This window comes from Triticum aestivum, chromosome 4A (assembly GCF_018294505.1).
Source record: "Triticum aestivum cultivar Chinese Spring chromosome 4A, IWGSC CS RefSeq v2.1, whole genome shotgun sequence".
Lineage (NCBI taxonomy): Eukaryota > Viridiplantae > Streptophyta > Magnoliopsida > Poales > Poaceae > Triticum > Triticum aestivum.
In genome coordinates, this window is record NC_057803.1 from 501006463 (window position 1) to 501023168 (window position 16706).

Genomic DNA, 16706 nt, shown 5'->3' on the forward strand with positions numbered 1-16706 from the left:
TGGAGACAATTTTTTGGGGGACATTTGTAACTGCGGCATTTCTCTAGACAAAGAGTACAATGTCTTAAGCTAATGTTCAAACTGAAAATGTTCCAGATGACGCCAAAGAATGAAAATGTGGACATTATAGAGTCAAGAACAACACAGAAGCTAATCACTCCAGTATTTTTTTTTTCCTTTTTCCCTCTTTTCTATGACATTCTAAGATCAGAGCAAGCGACCTCGCAGTCGCACAGAGCTCACAGACGCAAGTAACTCAAGAATTAGCCGCGCGCGCACGTCCTAGACGACTAACAAAAAATCTGATGATACACACCAAATGCAGCATCAAAACATGAGAAGAAGGAATAAATCTTTGCAGAAAGATGGTTCCTTCCCTTTCCCCTTTCCTTTACAGAACGATACACATTTTAAACTTATACTACTGCTGACTGCGAGACAGATCACGGGTGATCAAAAACCACGGACGGGAGAGGAGCTACCTATCGCCGTCGCCGCAGCGCGCGGCCAAAATGCGGATTCTTGATGATGGTTCAGTCGGCGGCGTTGGGCATCGGCGAGTCGAGGCCCTCCATGCGGCTGCGCACAATGCGGTGGAACACCTCCCGGACCTGCCTCTCCAGCGGCTCCAGGCCGTCCTTCATGGTGCTGCACACGGCGGCGAGCTCCGCGGCGGCCTCCCGCACCGCGGCCTCCCTCTCTCCGGTGAGCGGGATGGGCGCCGCGTCGATCGCCTCGGCGAGCCTCTGCGCGCACTTCTCGAGCGCGTGGATTTCCTTGAGGAGGCCGCAGGAATTGCGCCTGTCCTTGCGCTTCCCCTCCTCGGTGAGCCGGTCCTGGAGCGTCAGGAGCGGCGGCGCCCACGCGAACGCCCCGCGCGGCGGCGCGGCGGGGAGGTGGTGCGCTTGGAGCGCCGCGGCGCGGTCCGGGCACGGGACGGCCGCGACGAGCGCCCACGAGGCGAGGTGCAGCAGGCACCCCATTGCGTAGACGGGCGCGGCGAGGCCCGCCTCGTGCGCGCGCGGCGCGGCCAGGCCGGCCCCGATGGCCTGCAGCTGCCGCGACGCCGACCAGGTGCGGGACACGCTCCACGAGAGCGAGCGGAAGTGCGAGGAGGAGGAGGACGAGGAAGAGGCGGAGGACGCGCGAGACGGGGACGCGCGGCTCCCGCGGCCGAAGGAGCGGTTGCGGTGGGAGGCGAGGAAGGAGGCGACGCCGCCCCCGCCCCCGGCGGCGGCCGCGTCGTCCACGAGGAGGATCGAGAGGTCGGACAGCGCCTTCCTCGCGCGGCGGAGCTGGCCCTCGTGGATCTCGTCGGGGGCGAGCAGCACGGACGCCGCGATGCCGGCGAGCCGCACCCAGCGCCGGACCTGGTCAACCCCGTCGCGGGCGGCGTTGCACACGTCAAGCGCCTTCACCGCGCGCTCGTGGTACTCCCCCACCAGCCTCTCCGCCAGCGCGCCTCCGCCGCCGCGGCGCCGCGCCTCGGCCACGACCGCCCGAAACTCCTCCTGGCACAGCAGGAACGCCTCGAGGAGCCGCCGGATCCACGGGACGGAGAGGAAATCCTCCCCGTCCCTCAGCTGCGCGAGGCTGACGGCCACGTGGCGCTGGAACGCCTCGACCTCGGCCTCCCCGCCGGACGGGAGCATGGCGGGGGACGCCGGGGTGTCCCGGCTCCGGGACAGCAGCGAGCGGCCGAAGGAGGCGAACGGGGAGTGGGAGTGGGAGGAGGAGGAGCCCTGGTAGTCCGTAGCCGGCATGGCCGCCGGTGAGACCGGTGTGGGGGTTTCTCGCCGGAGAAGGCGAAGCGGGCCGCGGAGAAGGGGGCGGCTATCGGGTGCGGGTCGTCGGCGGAGACGTTTTGTTTTGGATTTGCGATGAGGTGCGGTGTGGTGTTGCTGATGGGTGTAGGTGTGCGCGTATATATGTATGGGGTTGTGCTTAGGGGGGCGATTAGTTTACTGATTGATGATTTTGGGGTTAGGGAAGGGTTCCCGGCTACTAATCCCTTGCACCTGTTGAATTAGTTTAATGGTGGCCTCTGATCTTTTTTGCAGGTGGTGATATTCTTTTGGAATTGGAATATCTCTGGTTTTTGTTTAGCTCTATTTGACCCTTTTTGCAGATGGTCCTTCTATAGATTAGTAATTACGGACAAGTTCCTTTTCAAGTGGACGATGCTTGATTTTGTTTTATTTTGATTTGAAAGATTCGGCCAATACTAGCTTCAATGATTTTTGCAAGGAAATGGTGCTTGACTTTAGGCAGAAATTTGTCAGGTATTCAAGAAATAGTGCTCAAATCGCCACATATGATGCTCATACCGACCTGCAATGTTTTTGAGGAACCTTGATGGAGCTACGAAGCTCATTCAGAGAACTAAGAACAAAATTTGATCCAAGTTATGGGGAAATTGGATCAAACATGAAACATCTGTTATACGGCTTGAAGATCGACGCAAGTAGAAAATATCATTTGGTCGAAAAGGAGCTTCATGCTTGTAGTTAGATTCGTCCCTCCAAAATGTCGGCACCGAACAACACATAACTAATACCATGCACCGTTGGCGTCATGGCTACTTCGTCCTTAACGAGCACTCTAGCAGCACCATCAGTTGGAAGCTAGCCACATCAAGGGCCCTGTTTGGATACTCTAACTCGGTTAGAGGTTAGAGTTAGATTCTAACCCTGAATTAACCCTGAACTAACTCTAACCAAAGAGGTGTTTGGATGACAGGGTTAGATGGAGCGCGGATACGGCGAGGCGCCTTCACGGTGGTGCAAGAGGGGAGGAGGAAGAGGACAAGAAGCTTCGAGGAAGTAGGGAGGGACCTGCTGCGGGAAGAGCGAGAGAAAAATGTGTCTTTTAGTGGTACCGAGAAGAACTAACCCAAATAAGCACCTCTTGGATGGGTTAGTTTTTTGGATGGGTTAGATGTATCTAACCCAAACTAACCCTCATGTTTGGATATTTTTAGGTTAGTTGAGTCCAAACTAACCCAAACTAACTCTAATCCATGGATCCAAACACGGCCAAGGTTCAATTCGGCGAAATCTACACATCATATGCAATTGCAGTCCGGTTGGTCACACCTTCCCTTCTCGATCGGAAAAGAGAGTCGGAGTGCCTCTTTTTTTCTTGGCCCATGCTTCATGGAAAGATCCTCACTGCAAAAATGGTTGATGATAAACCCCAGTGTTCCAAACTCCCGTGAGTTCTTTGATCTAGGGCCAACCAGGAATTTGGTTTTGAGGATGGTAGCACAATGCAATCTGTGGCATTTACAACATTTACTCGTAAAATGTCACGCACCTACGACGTGATTGTTCCTTCACCAGTGACGTATGTATGTCTACGTGTGGAACAACATATAACCAGTCCATCTTTCCCTACTAATAAAGCACGGAGTGCTTCTGGTCGTCCGTCGTCGCTATCGATTTTGCATAAAAGTCCTTCAGTTTATTCGAATTCAACCCGCAGTCCCTGTTTAAGTGGATCTGGAAAAATGCTTTAATTTTGCACAAAGGACCCTATGTTTTGGTATATTCAAAACGCGGTCCTTTTTACATGGGCGGCGCGACTGGAGCTTGCAGGGGGCGGATCCGTGCACGGCGGGGGCTTGGAGGCGGATCCGGAGGTGGGCGGCGACGCGGGGGGCGAGGAAGGCCGGAGCGCGGCTTCCCGGGCGGATCCATGGCAGAGAAGAGACTGGGTGGTGAGGTTGAGAAGAAGGGAGAAAAGTGGGGCGGTGCGGCGACCCACGCAGGAGCTCGCCGGAGCCGGGTGACGATGGACGGGCGCGGGAGACAGAAGGATCCGGCGCGGCGGCGCGCACTCCTTGTAGTTGGAGGCGGGCCTTCATGGCCACGGCGCCCCTCCCCCCGCGACAGCTCAGGCAGCGGTCAGATCCGCCCTCCCTCCCTCCCTCACTCCTCGCACTGGAAGACCTAGCCGCTGGGCCATGGTGACCGACGGCGATGATGACGGTGGTGGCTACCTCGACGATGGATAAAATCCGCTCCGCCCCTCCTCTTATCCGTCGACGACCGCTTGAATCCCGAGAGGAGAGGAGAGGAGTGGGAGATCCATGGCGGCGGAAAGATCCGCGCCTGGATCGGACCTGCTCGTCAAGGAGACCCACGCCATGGAGCTGCTCGTCAATGTTCCACCCTGGTGAGTGTTGATGCCATGGTTCTGCCCTTCTTCCCTCCCCTTCCCTGATGCTCTTCTCTCCCTCACGCAGGCACACATCCAACATCGCCATGGACCAGTAGCTCAAGCCGTCTTCTTCCAGATGGTGATGGGGTTCCCTCACCATCTGCAGGTCATCATCCTTAAGGGCTCCACCATCTGCAGGTCTTCCTTCTTCTCTTCTCTCTGTTGGATTCCATTTGATTTTTCTGCTCTATTGGTGAAGCTCCCTCTCTTCTCTGCTGCAGTGTCTACAGTGGACTATTTGCATCTTCAGTGCAAATACCTGATTGTATATGGATGGATTGTAGGGTCTAACCGCCTTGATTTGATTCGGGCTGGAGCAGCAGCAGCAGGTCCTTCCTTCCATGGAGGGCATCCACAACATGACCCGCACAAGGAGCTCCAAGCAGACAAAGGTACCTGCTCCATTGTTGTACATGTTCGTGAGTTCTTTGTGATGATGAAACCACTGATTGGATGTCCTGATTAGATACAATCCATTCCATTAAACTGTGGGGACAACATGTGGCACATGTCTCTGATTTGTTGTTACTTTGGTTGACAATATGTACTGTGCATGCGTGTGTGTGTTGATAAGTAGCAGATTTGCTTGGCCGCCTGTGACACTCATGCCAAATCCTTGACATTTCTGGGGTTATACAACCATCATGTTTTCTAAGGTTTTGTTTTCCCGCCTCCATCTCTTCCATGGCAAGCAGCACAGGTTTCTTTGTTTGTAAATTAAGCAGTCTGGTAGATTTGGAAAGGAGGAACAGGGTACTGAACTTTTATATATCTGCACAAGGTACCTTTCAATTAATAAGATTTGTTTTTCTGTTCTGAATAGGGTACTGAGCCTGATAATTGTACCTTTCTATTCTGAATTGCATATTTGTAGGAATACTATGTTATGTAAGAACATGGCGGTGCAGTCACCCGAGGTGAAGAAGCTCTGTCACCTACCTCTACATCCTCCACTAGGCTGACAAGCACAACTGCTAACAAGTATGCTAATCCACCCTCATCTGCATCGCTTCCTCCTAGCCTGTGATTTATGACATGGAGCATGTTGTTCTGTTATCATATACACGAATCTGTCCATGCTTAAATGTGGTCATAGGTTGTGGAATAGGAGAAACAATATAATGTTCTTTAGCAGATGCAAACCTGTCCATGCCTTATTTGGACCAATAATTACTGGTGTTGCCTATTTGATATGTAAACATATTTTTTTGGATGTCTCAGAAAAATGCCATGCTACTACATAAGTTTGAATCAAACAAATTAAATTTGTAATAAGATCCCTGAAAGTAATTAAGTGCTTCTTGAATGCATGGAAACAACAAGTTAGATATCTCAGAGGTACTATGTCATATATTCTGAAAGTGGCGCACATGGATATGTATTCTTGGTTAGCTTTATGTTCCATTTCTGTTGTACATGCTCCAAGAGTTAATGTGTTATTCTCAAAGGATATGAAGTGAATTGTCTTCTACTGCAATCAATGGGCATTTCGTTCTACACATATGTCCTGATGTTGTAGTGCCACTTGATTTCCTTTAAAATTTCAGTAACAATTGAGCAATATTGGCCTTCCCTTTTTCCTGTATTAAGTACTATTCATGGAGTCAAAGCTCATGGAGATGGTCTGTTACTGATTGCTGCATCTATAGAGCTCACTAATAAAATATCTGCTGGTTCATCTAACTTATTTGATCTATATGTTTTTGTTTACCTGCAACACGAAGAGAAAAACATGCTCAATTAGTTCATAAATTTTAAAATTGTGCATTTTGTATAATTTCTGCTGGTTCCAGTCACAGCATGCCAGCATCTAATCCTTGCAGCAACACCAGGAGTAGACTTTGGATATTTTTCTATACATTTGACATTAAAGTTATACCAACTTGCATCCATCGATCACTAGCTATTACATGCAGTAGGTAATTATCTGATGTCAATGCAACATCCAAATCATTGAAATACGACCTCTTATTCTACACAGTTCTTTATGCTTTGACAAATCACAAAGTAGAAATCGATTTTAAGATAATCTATAATTATAATAAAACCAGGGATTGCTTTTCTGAAAGAAAAACAAGGGATTGTTAATATGTTTAAATATGAAGATTTGCAGTACTGTAGGTCCTTACCTCTTCTTTTCCAAAGTAGATAGGACAAAAAAAATATGTCCCCACTAATCGGTACGTGCAGCAGTGAGGAACCGAGCAAAAGGGGAGCTTGGCTTCCAATGGGGTGATGGACAGATTGTAGGTGGGTGCTTGCCTCATATCTTCAATGTGAGAATATTGATTTCTCTTCTACTCCCTCTGTTTCTAAATATAAGTCGTTCTAGGAATTTCAATACAAACTACATACGGATGTATATAGACTATGTTAGAGTGTAGGTTCACTCATTTTGCTCCGTATGTATGTAGTGGAATCTGTAGAAAGACTTATATTTAGGAATAGAGGGAATATCGGTTAGTAAGCATTTTCCAAACTGTACGAAAAAAATGTTCAGGAGTTAAACTACTTTTCTTACTATTCATGTGAGATGGCAGAATACTTTGCTTACTATTCTCTTCAATTATTCCCCGATTACAAGGATGGCATTGTTCACGAGTTAATCTACTGCAGAAAAAGTGACACACCATTGTCAAGTTGGTAGGAAATCAACCTGCTGTATCTATTTGTTTTTTTCTTCTGGCATGTCCATCGACTCTGTTAACACCAAACAAAGTAACAAACTTGACAAAACTGAAACTCATCTCCCAGATTTCTCTATGCACTTCCATAGATTCTGATATGTCCATTGTCTTTACGACTTACATTTTGTATGTATCTGGAAGCTAATTCAGCATGACCCACGAGTGTTAATTTGTATGTTAGTGTGATAGAATCTCACTGAAAAAATTGACAGAATAAAGGAAGATATATATTAGATGTGTGTTATAAGAATGAGTAGTCCATGCTGCCATGCAACCAATAAGTAGTCAGACTTTAAAACCATTGTCATGCAAAAATTAGGACAACTTTTGGAGTACTTGGGTTATCCGGGTTCTTATAAACAGGTTCCCTTTGTTGTAAGAGAGCAAGGTGCTAGCGGACTCACATGATGAGTTCTATGATCCAGAGAAGGTTGACCCTAGCCAAGAGGGGCATTCAGGCGACGTGGACTCACATGATGAGTTATGTGTTCCACATAAGGTTAATCCACCATGAAGTGTCTTGTCCATGGAGGATCGTTGTTGGCTTTGAGGGAGACGTACAGACTGTTTCATATAACCTTTCTATTTTTTTGCTTGGCTCATTCAGTAGCTTTTGTGATAACAGTTGTGGCAAGCTTTTGTTGGTGTTGGAGCTCCCAAAGTAGAAGGGTACTCTATTTTTGTTTGCTTCTCTGTTTCGTATAGTGTGCTTACTTCCAAAGGTACATGCTCAGATTCTTTGGCCTCGGACGTTGTAGATGAAAGCCTTGATGTACTATCAGCATTTTTTGCTAATGGGGGAACAGCCGTGTTCGTTGTAAAGGAAATGAATTAATCTTTTATGTTAACAATTTATATCGGGGAATGCTAATAGAGGCCATTTTGACATGTCTGCGAGCTGCCCTGCTTTAGATGAGGATGGAAAAATACATTGAGATACTTGCTTCCGGCTTATGCTAGACACAATCTACATGCCATGCCATGCCACTACTGCACATAGCGGTACAATCCAAATGTTGTTATGCCACATCGGGTTCTGGTTGGACGGTGGTTGAAATCGAAGAAGACACAACCTAAGCAATTTGATTACCCCGTTGCAACGCACGGGCATATTTACTAGTCATGCCAACGACATCACCATCATTCAATTCATGGTGTTAGGGATCGCTTGAATTCACATAAGAGGCGGAACCTCAATGGGGCGCAAAGATCATTCAGTCATTTGTTGTCAACAAGAAAACTGACTCAAGTCGTGTGAAATCGGACTGAAAATGGAACATATTCTTTGTATTACATCTCAATTCTCAACGATCAATGGCAAAAAAAACTCAAAGGTCGACGTGACACGGGACTGGCCATGGATATGCAAAACCAGCAATCCATGTGGTCGGGTATGCAAAAGAGGCCAAGGACGTGCACCCATTTGTTGGGTTTAATTTAGTCGAAGGAGATCAAGAAAATCAATAGACCAATCCAACCCAATTCCGGTTGCCCGGTCAGCCAGTCTCCTCGCGCTCGCGCGCGCGCGCGCACGATCCCTGGCGATTAGAAAACGTAAAAGAAGACAACTGAGATAAAGGGGAAACGTAAAAGAAACCGAGGCGTACGCGGCCGACGCGGGGGCGACGCGCCGGCGCCGGGGCCGGGGGCGGGGCGGGAGGACGCCGCCATGCGGGGCCCCCGGCCGCGTGCACGCGGACAGAACGTTCCCACGTCGCCCGCGGCGCGGGCCTGCCCCTGCCCGCCCTTCTGCTCAGCGCCACCGACCCCGGGGCAGTTTGGGGCGAAGAAAGACGTCTGTCGATCGGCCGCACGGGCGGGCGGGCACGCGGCCGCGCTGAGAGCTGCGGGCCACGCGGCCTACGCGGCCGGCCAGGCCCGGTTTGACCGCCGTGGTGTGGTTGGGAGTGAGGGTGGGCCCGGGCCGCAGTGGGCCGAGGGCGACGATGCGGAAGCGGTCGCCGGCGGTGGGGCGGGCCACGTTGACGGCTGACTGCGCCGGAGCGCTGCACTGAGGGTATAGTACGTGCGACGGTGACGGGTTTGTGTTGTGGTTGTGCCGTGCATGAACGGAAATGGTCGTTTTTTGTAGCGGGGAGGAACTGGTCGCTGCTGCGGTGCTATGGAAGCAGCACAGCTTGGCAGGGGTTTTCTCAACAGAGGATTTTTTTTTGAAAGGAAAAGACTTTATTCCTCAGATAATGGACAGGTCTTTTACAATAATGTGAGAAATAAAGTCGGGAATGGAGGCTTCCCAGAGTTCAGAACATCTATTACTAAAAGAGTGTTTTGCTAGAGCATCAGCCACCTCATTAGCTTCCTGAAAACAGTGATCGCATGTCGCCGATGCAAACTCCCTCCACATAAGGTTTCATTCTGTAGTCACAGCAACTTCAGGACCGTATGTTTCATGTTGGTTCACCGCCTCAAGTGCAGTCGAGCTATCAGACTCAATTATCAAGGAGGTGCACCCAATTTTTTGTGCTAGCCAGAATCCATTCCTGATATAGCCTGAATTTATGCCGCCTCAGCTGCATATACATGAGGCAAAAACCAAGTGGTTGCTGCTATGAACTCACCCTTGTTGTCTAGCTCCAGCCATTGTCTGAGCGCAAAACAAGGCATCAACATTAACATTCACCGATCCAGATCCACGTATCGGTTTCTTCCACATGTGATCTCGCTTCCTAGTGGGATAATTTGGCATAGATGATCTAACAAAATTTGTGCACAAAACTTTGATGGAGAGAGCGGACCGGTCTGGTGTTTGAACTGATTCTTGTCTCACGATCCGCCGCCGTTGCCACCAAATGCACCATGCCGTAACCACAATTAGCTCCACCTTTGCCAAGTCACCCACTGAGTCACTGGTTCTACATAGTATTTCCATAGTCACAGAACCTGAACGATCTTGGGTCACTGCTCCGTTGATTTCCTCTGTCAACCCTAGTTTAGACCAGATTTCCTGTACTCAGGTGCAGGTAAATAAACAATATTGAATATCTTCCATCCCTATTTTGCAAATGGGGCATTGAGCACTCAGTGGGATGTGCCGTGATGCTAGAACACCAAAACAGGGGAGAACCCCTTTCAAGACTTTCCAAACAAAATGTTTAACCTTCCCAGGTACAGATAGATGCCAAGCTGATTTCCATATAGGGTTAATGTGTATGCTTCCTTGGCCATCCTGCCTCTTCCAGTGTTTCCCACAATGGTGTTCAAACTCGACATGATAAGCTGATTTTACAGAGAATGTCCCTGATCTGGTTGCATTCCATGCCACAAAATCATCCAACATCTCTACTCGCAGTGGTATATTAAGAATTATGTGGACATCAACCGGAGAGATGATGGAGGTAATAAGAGGGACATCCCACTGGCCAGTGTGTGGGTCAATGAGGTCCTCCACTTTGTCTAGTAACGTAGCTCCCTTGGGTGTAATAACATTCCTGTTTTCACTTGTTGGGATCCTCGGGTCTTGCCAAGTATCAATTTTTTCACACGTACCAACTAGCCATATGCAACCCCTTTTAAAGGTTTCTATGCCATAGACAATGCTCTGCCAAGTATATGATGATCCTTTCTTTTGACCTGCACTCAAAATGTCACCATTTGGATAGTATTCGGCGCTGAGAACACATGCACACAAAGAGTCCGGGTTCTGGAGCAGACGCCAACACTGTTTTGCTAACAAAGCAAGGTTAAAACTGTGAAGGTCCCTGAACCCCATACCTCCTTTCTGCGTTGGAATGCACATTTTCCATCATGCATACCAATGCATCTTTCGCTTTTCTTCTGTGTCTCCCCACCAAAATCCAGAGATTTCATCCATAATCGATATACAAATACCTTTTGGCAGTTTAAAAACTGACATAGCATATGAAGGAATTGCTTGTGCTACTGATTTCAACAAATTTCTTTACCCTTGAGCAGTTAGAGTTTTTTTCTTTCCACCCATTTAGACGTTGGCATATTCTGTCGATCAAGTGTTGGAAGCAATCACTTCAGTCAACTCCAACCATTGTTGGTAGACCTAAATATTTGTCAAATAGAGCTTCTGTCATAATGTCCAAGACTCTGCACACATCTTCTCTAACAATCACACTAGTATTTGGGCTGAAATAGATACTAGATTTAGCCATGCTGACCTTTTGTCCTGAACTGCTACAGTACATGTCCAGCACCCTTTTAAGGGTATTAGCATTCTGGCTATTAGCTCTCATAAGAATCAAAGAATCGTCCGCAAATAGCAAGTGAGAAATAGAAGGCGCATTTCGACAAACAAGAATACCTTCAATTCCCCCAATCTCCTCTTCATGGGCTAGCATACAAGATAATCCATCAGAGCAAAGTAAGAATAGATATGGGGATAGGGGATCCCCTTGTCTCAAGCCTCGGGTGGGATGAAACTCTTCAGTCTCAGTATCATTAAATCTTACCCTATAGCTTACCGACGATACACATTCCATTATCAGCTCCACCCACTGCCTATGAAACCCCATTTTGATCATAATTTGTTTCAGAAAACCCCACTCCACTCAGTCATAGGCCTTTAGCATGTCAAGCTTAACTGCACAGTAGCCATTAGATCCATGGGTCTTCTTTTTTATAGCATGAAAACATTCATAAGCCACTATCACATTATCTGTTATAAGCTTGTCGGGAACAAAAGCACTTTATGTTGGTGATATCACTTCCGGTAGGATTCTCTTCAACCTATGGGCCAACATCTTGGATATGATCTTATAAACCACATTACATAAGCTAATGGGCCTATATTGAGTAATTACCTCCGGGTTATTAACTTTGGGGATTAGAACGATGTTTGTTTGATTCCACCCTTCTCGCATTTTCTTCTTATTTATTGCATCAAGAACTTCATCAGTTGGCTCTTCACCTAATATATGCCAGAATCTTTTGAAAAATATCGTATGTAATCCATCCGGCCCTGGCGCCTTCATATCCCCGATCTGGAACAGCGCCTTCCGCACCTCTTCTCTGGAGTATGGTGAGGTGAGAAGCCTGTTCATCTTAGAAGTGACGCGCGGTTTTACTGCCTGCATCAAATCATTATCAACATCTACTAGTTCAGAATTAAACAAGCCCCCAAAATAGTCACAAATGAGGGGGTTGAGGTTATTGTTGGTGTCAAAACCGGCGGATCTCGGGTAGGGGGTCCCGAACTGTGCGTCTAGGCCGGATGGTAACAGGAGGCAAGGGACATGAAGTTTTACCCAGGTTCGGGCCCTCTCGATGGAGGTAAAATCCTACGTCCTGCTTGATTAATATTGATGATATGGGTAGTACAAGAGTAGATCTACCACGAGATCGGAGAGACTAAACCCTAGAAGCTAGCCTATGGTATGATTGTTGTTGTGAATGTTGTCCTACGGACTAAAACCCTCCGGTTTATATAGACACCGAAGAGGGTTAGGGTTACACAAAGTCGGTTACAATGGTAGGAGATCTACATATCCGTATCGCCAAGGAAAGTCCCTTCCGGACACGGGACGAAGTCTTCAATCTTGTATCTTCATAGTCCAGGAGTCCGGCTGAAGGTATAGTCCGGCCATCCGGACACCCCCTAATCCAGGACTCCCTCAGTAGCCCCTGAACCAGGCTTCAATGACGACGAGTCCGGCACGCAGATTGTCTTTGGCATTGCAAGGTGAGTTCCTCCTCCAAGTACTTCATAGAAGATTTTGAACACAAAGATAGTGTCCGGCTCTGCAAAATAAGTTTCCACATATTGCCATAGAGAGAATAATATTTACACAAATCTAATCTGCTGACGTATTCCGTAGTGTGACACACCACGGCCAAGCCTTTATCCGAGTCGTTTCATTATCCCACCTCAGCGCGTCATGCGAAGCGGTTTCCTTGGCACGTCTTGTTAAAGCAGAGATCGTGTCCCCTTATTCCGGGATTCTCATCAATACGGGCGTGGGTAACCCAACCGCTTCTAGGACTCCTAGATTATAGGCAAGTCCAAACGGACACAGAGAGGACGCTTGATATTCACCCTCTTTATAAAGGGACAAGGCTTTTATTTTTCCCTCTCGTGCTCAATCGAATCCTTCCCCCACCTCAAGCTCAAACGCCCAAAGTTCAGGTCAGGTGCTCCGAACCTTCAGTCATGTCTGGATCTAGCCTTCAAGGCCGATGGGTGCCTTCCTCCATCACGGAAGAAGACATCAAAAAGTTGAGGAGGCCAGATATCTGACCGCTGAGATTTTGCATCAGCTGCCTCCCCGAGGGCAGGCCGTTCCCACCCCCGAACCCAACGAGAATGTCGTGTTTGTCTCCCACTTCCTCCAAGGTCTACGCCTTGCTCTAGATCCTTTCGTCAGGGGTTTGATGTTTTATTACGGGCTAGACTTCCATGATCTAGCTCCGGACTCCTTTCTTCATATCACGACATTTATTGTCGTGTGCGAGGCCTTCCTCCGGGTTACCCCTCACTTTGGCCTATGGCTCAAGACCTTTGAAGTAAAGCCGAAGATGATCGAGGGGCAACATGCAACGTGTGGAGGTGCCTCAATACGCAAGATGACGGGAGCTCCATGGCCCAAAGGTTCCATCCCAGAGGTGTCTGAATTGTGGCAGCAGGAGTGGTTCTACATCACGGCTCCTAGAAGTGCCAAGTGGGCGGTCGCCCCTGTTTTCCGCTCGGGCCCTCCGCCACAACTGATGTCATGGATCAGCAGAGGTCTGAGCTTGGGTCCAGCCAAGGACGTGCCTATACTGCAAAGCCGCATTCAAGATCTCTTCAATGGAGATTTCAGTTTGGTTGCGGTAATACAAGTTATGCTGGTTCGTCAAGTCCAGCCTTGCAAACGCCGGACTCTTCGCCTGTGGGAGTTCAATCCCGAGGGACCGCGTGTCATTCAAAATTTTCTCGGCCTAACGCACGAGGAGATGTACAAGTCATTCTTTGGACCTCAGGTGGAGTGTCCGGAAATCACCGAGGACGTGGGTCTGAGTAGTAGCCGCGCCGCCGAACAGGTAAGGCATCTTCCGGCCGAACATACTATCTCTCCTTTGTTACAAAGTTATTTCTGAGAGTTTGCTTTTTGACCAGGACTGGCTAACAAAGGCAAAGTTGATTCGGTGTTCGGCCCCCCTCCCTGAGGGTTTGGAAAATCCGGTATTGGAAAAGATGCTCCAGACCGCACTTTGCCCGGAGCCCTTGAAGGAAGATACTATGGAGGATAATACAGGCAGACGCGGGCCCCAATGCTGCCTATTCTAACCGAGGGAGCGAGCGTCTCCATGAAGGAAGACGACTAGAAGAGGAAAGGGACTGCTCCCGGGGATTCGGAAGCCGAAGCTTCCAAACGGGAGAAGAAGTCTCCCACAGAGGGTCCTACCTTGGGGGCGTTGTTGCCGCACAAAGTCTGCGGGGGGATCAATTCTCCTGTGAGTCGTAAGTGACCCGAAATACTTTAATAGTACAAATATGCCATCTTTTTCTTCTAAGAAAATAACCACCGCATATATCTTTGCAGTTCGGGCCTTAGCCCCTCTCAAATGAGCTCGTCTTCGGGGGATCTTCTTCCAGAGATGATGGAGAGCGAAACGCCTCCTCCGGACTCCTCCGCTCCGGAAGCGGGCGACCCTGAAGTGTCGTCGTGGAGGGCCTCTCCAAGTCCGGTGAGGCCAGAAGATAATCCCATTGACCCCCAAAGCTCCCAGTGTCCGGATCCCGAAGAGAGCAGACAAAAGAGTCCGGCACCGTCTAGTGTGCGATCGGATGTTCTGAGGGAGTTGGTGGGACGAGCAGCCATCTCAGATGAACATCGTGTGCTGATGAATACGGTGATGGAGAGAATATCATCCGCCGAAAGCGGATTGCATGAAGCTTTTATGAGTCTACTGACAGGCTTTGAGGTACATAAAAGAATGTATGATAGTCCTGCACATGCTAGGTGTGCCCTGTGTAGATAGTAGTCCCTGAGACTCTGGTTGTCGTCAGAAACGACGACGAACAGAGGATCATATTCCTAGGTAATAACCATACTGCCTCTATGTGCAGGTGATGGAAGCTCCGGTGGCTAGCCGTGAAGAAAATATGCCCTAGAGGCAATAATAAAGTTATTATTTATTTCCTTATATCATGATAAATGTTTATTATTCATGCTAGAATTGTATTAACCGGAAACATAATACATGTGTGAATACATAGACAAACTTAGTGTCACTAGTATGCCTCTACTTGACTAGCTCGTTAATCAAAGATGGTTATGTTTCCTAACCATGAACAAAGTGTTGTTATTTGATTAACGAGGTCACATCATTAGTTGAATGATCTGATTGACATGACCCATTCCATTAGCTTAGCACCTGATCGTTTAGTATGTTGCTATTGCTTTCTTCATGACTTATACATGTTCCTATGACTATGAGATTATGCAACTCCCGTTTGCCGGAGGAACACTTTGGGTGCTACCAAACGTCACAACGTAACTGGGTGATTATAAAGGAGCATTACAGGTGTCTCCAAAGGTAGATGTTGGGTTGGCGTATTTCGAGATTAGGATTTGTCACTCCAATTGTCGGAGAGGTATCTCTGGGCCCTCTCGGTAATGCACATCACATAAGCCTTGTAAGCATTGCAACTAATGAGTTAGTTGCGAGATGATGTATTACGGAACGAGTAAAGAGACTTGCCGGTAATGAGATTGAACTAGGTATTGGAATACTGACGATCGAATCTCGGGCAAGTAACATACCGATGACAAAGGGAACAACGTATGTTGTTATGCGGTCTGACCGATAAAGATCTTCGTAGAATATGTAGGAGCCAATATGGACATCCAGGTCCCGCTATTGGTTATTGACCGGAGACGTGTCTCGGTCATGTCTGCATTGTTCTCGAACCCGTAGGGTCCGCACGCTTAAGGTTACGATGACAGTTATATTATGAGTTTATGCATTTTGATGTGCCGAAGGTTGTTCAGAGTCCGAGATGAGATCACGGACATGACGAGGAACTCCGGAATGGTCCGGAGATAAAGTTTGATATATATGATAATAGTGTTTGGTCACCGGAAGGGTTCCGGAAATCACCGGAAGGGGTTCCGGATGTTTCCCGAAATGTTTGGGTACAAGAACACTTTATTTGGGCCAAAGGGGAAAGCCCACAAGGTTTTTGGAAAGCGCAAAAGGAAGTTTTGCGGAGTCCAGGGGCCAGACGCCAGGGTCCCTGGCGTCTGGGTCCAGACGCCAGGGTCCCTGGCGTCTGGGTCCAGACGCCGGGATCCCTGGCGTCTGGCCCTGGAGTCCGAGAAGGACTCTTGCCTATCGGGTAAAACCGACTTTGTGAAGGCTTTAACTCCAAGTTTCGACCCCAGGGCTCAAGATATAAATAGAGGGGCAGGGCTAGCACCAAAGACACATCAAGAAACACAAGTTGATCCACGTGATCTATTCCTTAGCCGTGTGCGGTGCCCCCAGCCACCATATTCCTCAATAATATTGTAGCGGAGTTTAGGCGAAGCCCTGCTGCTGTAGTGCATCAAGATCGTCACCATGCCGTCGTGCTGACGGAACTCTTCCCCGACACTTTGCTGGATCGGAGTCCGGGGATCATCATCGAGCTGAACGTGTGTTCGAACTCGGAGGTGCCGTAGTTTTGGTGCTTGATCGGTCGGATCGTGAAGACGTACGACTACTTCCTCTATGTTGTGTCAACGCTTCCGCAGTCGGTCTGCTTGGGTACGTAGACAACACTCTCCCCTCTCGTTGCTATGCATCACATTATCTTGCGTGTGCGTAGGAATTTTTTTGAAATTACTA

The 16706-nt window shown here is 48.5% G+C and overlaps 1 protein-coding gene and 1 long non-coding RNA gene across 3 annotated transcripts; one reads left to right on the plus strand and one right to left on the minus strand.

Moving 5' to 3' along the window:
- Positions 1-348: 348 nt before the first annotated feature.
- LOC123086597 (protein ROH1) lies at positions 349-1918 on the minus strand. The gene has a single exon (XM_044508364.1). It carries the CDS (start codon positions 1761-1763, stop codon positions 534-536), a length of 1230 nt encoding a protein of 409 aa, XP_044364299.1. The 5' UTR covers positions 1764-1918; the 3' UTR covers positions 349-533.
- A 1699-nt stretch (positions 1919-3617) lies between these two features.
- Positions 3618-5655, plus strand: LOC123082142 (uncharacterized). Of its 2 annotated transcripts, XR_006438955.1 has the most exons (5): positions 3618-4176; positions 4247-4359; positions 4443-4613; positions 4917-5002; positions 5096-5655. It is a non-coding gene; the product is annotated as an uncharacterized lncRNA (long non-coding RNA). The 2 variants fall into 2 exon arrangements; XR_006438956.1 differs by having other exon boundaries at positions 4917-5655.
- The last annotated feature ends 11051 nt before the right edge of the window (positions 5656-16706 follow it).